This window comes from Aphanomyces astaci (assembly GCF_000520075.1).
Source record: "Aphanomyces astaci strain APO3 unplaced genomic scaffold supercont1.120, whole genome shotgun sequence".
Taxonomy (NCBI): Eukaryota; Oomycota; class Saprolegniomycetes; order Saprolegniales; family Verrucalvaceae; genus Aphanomyces; species Aphanomyces astaci.
This window is the reverse complement of record NW_009798383.1, coordinates 57,493-62,152: the sequence shown is the minus strand read 5'-3', so window position 1 is coordinate 62,152 and position 4,660 is coordinate 57,493. Positions and strand designations below refer to the sequence as shown.

The window sequence follows — 4,660 nt, the reverse complement described above, 5'->3', positions numbered from 1 at the left end:
ACCCACGGGACCACCATGCTTGTTGGTCTCGTGCCCGTCCTCTTAGCGGTAGATCGTTAACTCGTTGAATATTGAGTGAATCCAACTTGCCGGGACGGGATTGGGCGTCGTCGACTTGAAGACCGGGTTGGCTGGGCTGTCGATTGTTGACATGGCAGGAATCGAGTGAAGGAATGGTCATCATCGTTTTATTATCCGGATGTTTATCCGCATCGACGATGTATCTACCTACCTCAGCAAAGTTTGGGAGATACTGTAGAGGTTCCTGGATCTCCAAAATGTGTTGAGATTCACACAATTCGGAGAACGTGATTTTAGAGGTTTATAGATTTATAGAGTATTTTGTGCTATCTATCTCAACTCAAAAGTGGACTACCGAAAACTCTCTATTGTCACTCGTTTCGGGGTTTCGAACTGTGTACTGTAAGTGTCCACAAAGTTGTGTACTGTACGTACTTCGATATGATGATGTATTGAGATGAGAAGTCAAGCTGGACGAGCCCACCGAACCGCCCCGTTGAATCCAAACTGATTTGAGAGCCACGCTAATGAGCAAGTAAGCTCGTATGAAACAAAAGACTTCGCATTTCTTACTCAAAACACATACTATGGACTTCGGTATTGTTGATTAACACCCCTGGCCACCGGCCAAGAGGTAGCACGACGTGGCTTCAAACATGGTCATCATGATGGCCGTGACGGAGACACAAAGGATGACGGACGTCAAGACGATGATCAACGCGCCTATGATAGGGTACTTGGCTCCGTGCTGGAGCATTTCCTTGACAGCGGCCTTTTGGGGCGGCAGGATCACCACCCAGCAACATGCAAGGACAGTTGTCCCGTACACAACTAAGTACGAGTACGCGGCGTGGTTGCGGACTTCTGCTGTGTCAGTCTCAATGTCGGCTTTGGTCACTTTGAGCTGCGTCGAGTAGACGTTTGTGACCATTTTTCCAAAAGTCGCGGGGAGGTTGCCCATGGTCGTGAGCAGGCCGTAGATGAGGCCTTCGTTGCCATCGCCCGCCAGTTCCACAATCACAAACGTGGACACGACGAATTGGACGGCTTCCGGAACTTCTGAGGTGAGAGGGACGCCAATGTAGAACCACTGATTGCGCACGATGTCGTAGATGGTGAGGTACTGCACAATGGCATCGATGACGACACCAGACAAAGTCGATATAACCAAGATGAAACGCCAGTTCCAGTGGGTGCCCCACCGGCCAACGGCGAAAACTGTGGTGGCTAAGATGATATACGTAATCACGCCGGCCACGGCGCTGTTGACGGGCTCGACGTGGGCCCAGTAGACCTGGATGTAGTTGCCCGCCAACGACCCGATCCCACTCGCGAGCAGGTTGAACATGAAGTAGAAGATCATGACTTGCCACACGGCGCGCTTCTGGATGAGTTCGTACACGTCGTGAAAGTACGTGGCAAAATGGATGGTGCCACGCTTGCGGTCTTTCATGAAGAAGAACACCAAAAACACATTCACGACCACGGGTACCGCGAGGACTCCGAAGTATGCGTTCACGCTGATGTCAAACCCAAACTTGCCGCCGTAACGCTCCGAGCTCATAAGGAAACCAGACATTGCGGTGGTCAGTCCTTGGAAGACGAAGCGTGTGCCGTAGATGGACGACTGCAGACGCCCACGCACGCGTTCGGGTTCGCGTTGGGATAATTCGACCACCAAGGCGTCACATGCAACGTCGGCCATGATGTAGCAGAAGCTGGCCACGGAGCAGATCAGCACGACGAGCGACCCGTAGGACTGCGCGGCCTTCCTGTTCTCGTCCGATCTGTCCAAGATCACCGACGGACCCGCCGGCTTCAACGCAATCACAACGAAACATATCGCAGTCATAACCCATCCAATCAAAATGTAAGGCTTGCGGCTGTAGCCCATGATGGGGAAACAATCCGAGAGCAGACCGTAAAACACCTTGAACGACCAACCCAAAGTCAATAGACCGCCCGCAGAGCTCAGCGTGGCCGACTCCAAACCAAAGTAGTAGGTCAGTATGGGCAGGTGTATGCCCCCGAGTCCGGCGCGGCAGATGCCCACCACGGCGTACTGGAAGAGAAGAGTCAAAACTTCGGGGGAGGTGTATACGAGCGAACCGCCTTCTCGAAGGGCGCCGTCCTCGAGGTCCAGCGGGGTACTTGCGTCTTTGAACCCGTCGACATCCTTGTCAGCCAGTTTGGTGATCGACGCGATATATGACACGCGTTCTTGGAGGAGATGATTGACTGGCATGGTAAATCCAAAAGTGAGAAGATGAGACTGTGTTCAAGCTCAAACGCTGAAACAGGACCAGCAACTGATGGAAATCTTGTACTACGTAGTAGTTTTCTTCACCTGGATAGCGATGAGTTGAAGTTCACGTTTTCAAAGAGGAGCGAGTTACCCAAATCTACGTAGAGTACATACTCTCACGTAAACTGTTTTTGATGCTTGGGATTCTTTACATGCCAGGCTCTACATGCACTGGAAAGGGCAATGTGCCGATGCAAAAGCGTCACGATGTTGAATTGTCCCGGGCAATTCAGTCATACATACAGTTATACAGAATATAAATACAGTTGTATGTAACCTAACCGCGGAAGCTCGAAAAGCTAGACGTCACAATGTCACAAGGCGTCCCCGTAGTACAGTGGGGCCCTCCCCCGCGAGGGTATACATGTACTACGTAGCTACTACGCCTTCTCGCCTACACAACGGACGCGATGTTCACCAATTCTATCATAATCCTAATCCAAGGTGAGCAATTGATATAAGCTTACACGACGTAGTCGGTGGAGTCAATGGAATTCCACCAACAGATCATACATTAACTTTACGACGCGAAGCCGATTGAACAAGTGAATGGATGATGGCGGCGGGCAAGTTTTCGTGCTTCAAGGTGAAGTTGGAATAATTCCCTGAGAACAGTTCCACTATTTGTTTCATACGCTATCATTTCCCATCAAAATAACTCAGTATGACATTCGAAGTGCGCGGCGCCAAGTTACGGATTTCACGAGATCACTGATATATTTCGGTTATCTCCATTTAATTTCGTGGAGACCTCAAACTTCAGGTTTATATTTCACCAAGCCAGCAGTATAATTCAACCAACTATCGCTTAATTTCAGTTTTCGTCAATATATTTCACCCAGCATCCGATTAATTTCGCAAAAAATATGAATCATACAGGACACGTACTGGTGGTATATCTATCATCTACCTGTGCCCTGGGTTACGCTTGCGTCACAATAGAAGCAAACAACTTTTATGGACCAGAGAGTAAGAGCAAGTGAACGGATGACGTACACAACAGGGGAACTTTTGCTCATAGGGAATTACTACAGGTAACTGCATTGGAATTGGATCACAGTGGTACAACAACCACATACAAATTTTCATATAAAATGGAGGTGAGTCAAAACGTGGGTGTTATAAAAATTTCGATAGATTTATTAAAATACAATACAGTACACAATTAACAGTCTCGGATTGGCCAAATTGTAACCAATTGACATTGCTAAAAACCACGTCGCATACAACAGCACACAAACACCAACAAATACCTACATTACTTGTGTTAGTTACAACTGAACTACATTTGGCAAGACTTTTTCAAACGCACTTACAATCATTGAGCTACTACCGTAACCATACCCCAAACATTGATGACCCGCTAAGTTTCAAACGCTTTGCTGCTGCTGTGTGAACCCTTTCTTCATACAACCATTCTTTACGACACATAGACTTGAATGGCAAACTCTCAAAGCGTCGGAGATATATGCGAATGCTGCGGATGTTGAAGCGTCGGTAGAACTGTTTGGCCACACGTTTTGGTTGCATCGTGAGAAAGTTTGAACGTGAATGTCATGTGATACTCATCAGCCAATCATTGCTTGCTATATTTGAGTTTTGAATCATGCGTGCCAGGTGGTGTCGTCGAATATGACGAATGGCACTTCGCTATTTTGTCGATGACTTATTGGCCAAAATGCAATTGACTGAATCCCTTTGATATTTTTTTGGCCAAGTATAAAAATATGCAAGTACCACTGTGATCCAATTCCAATGCGGTTACCTGTAGTACTGGATGAACTTGCACCGAAAACTTATCGGAAAGATACATACCAGCGTCATTTCGGCAACTTCACGAACACCTGGTGTTGCAGGTGGTACAGTTCAGTACTACATCACATGGACCAACTCCATGTACTACTGTTACGTACTACAGTAGTGCTTCGTTACACCAAAAAATACTTCGAAGTACTATCTACCGGTAGCACACTGTAGTAGTACTACAGTACTGTTGACGCTCTAATCATGGCGACATGACATTGGCATTTTGGTGGGACTGCTGCAATCATCCTTGTAGTAAATAACCATCAATACTGTATCATAAAGCATTCGTTAGACTTCCAGCATTTACCAGTTTGAGCTTAGTGGTATCTTGAACTGGGCCGCGACATGTTGATCGCTTGAAGTTGGCCACGCATCCGAAGGACGAATTCCCCGAGTGAGTGGGTGACACACCCACTCAATTCGTCAAAACCCACTCACTCAGGGAATTTGATACTATTGACCTAAAACGTCCCTGAGTAAGTGGGTGGGACTAATTGCTTGCTACGATACGTATAATCCTACTAGTAT

At 47.4% G+C, this 4,660-nt stretch overlaps 1 protein-coding gene across 1 annotated transcript; it reads right to left on the bottom strand.

Moving 5' to 3' along the window:
• Positions 1–628: 628 nt before the first annotated feature.
• On the bottom strand, positions 629–2,266 carry H257_17804 (hypothetical protein; the record flags this gene model as incomplete). The annotated part of the gene is made up of 1 exon (XM_009846747.1): positions 629–2,266. The coding sequence occupies one exon, from the start codon at positions 2,264–2,266 to the stop codon at positions 629–631; it is 1,638 nt and encodes a 545-aa protein (XP_009845049.1).
• Positions 2,267–4,660: the final 2,394 nt, after the last annotated feature.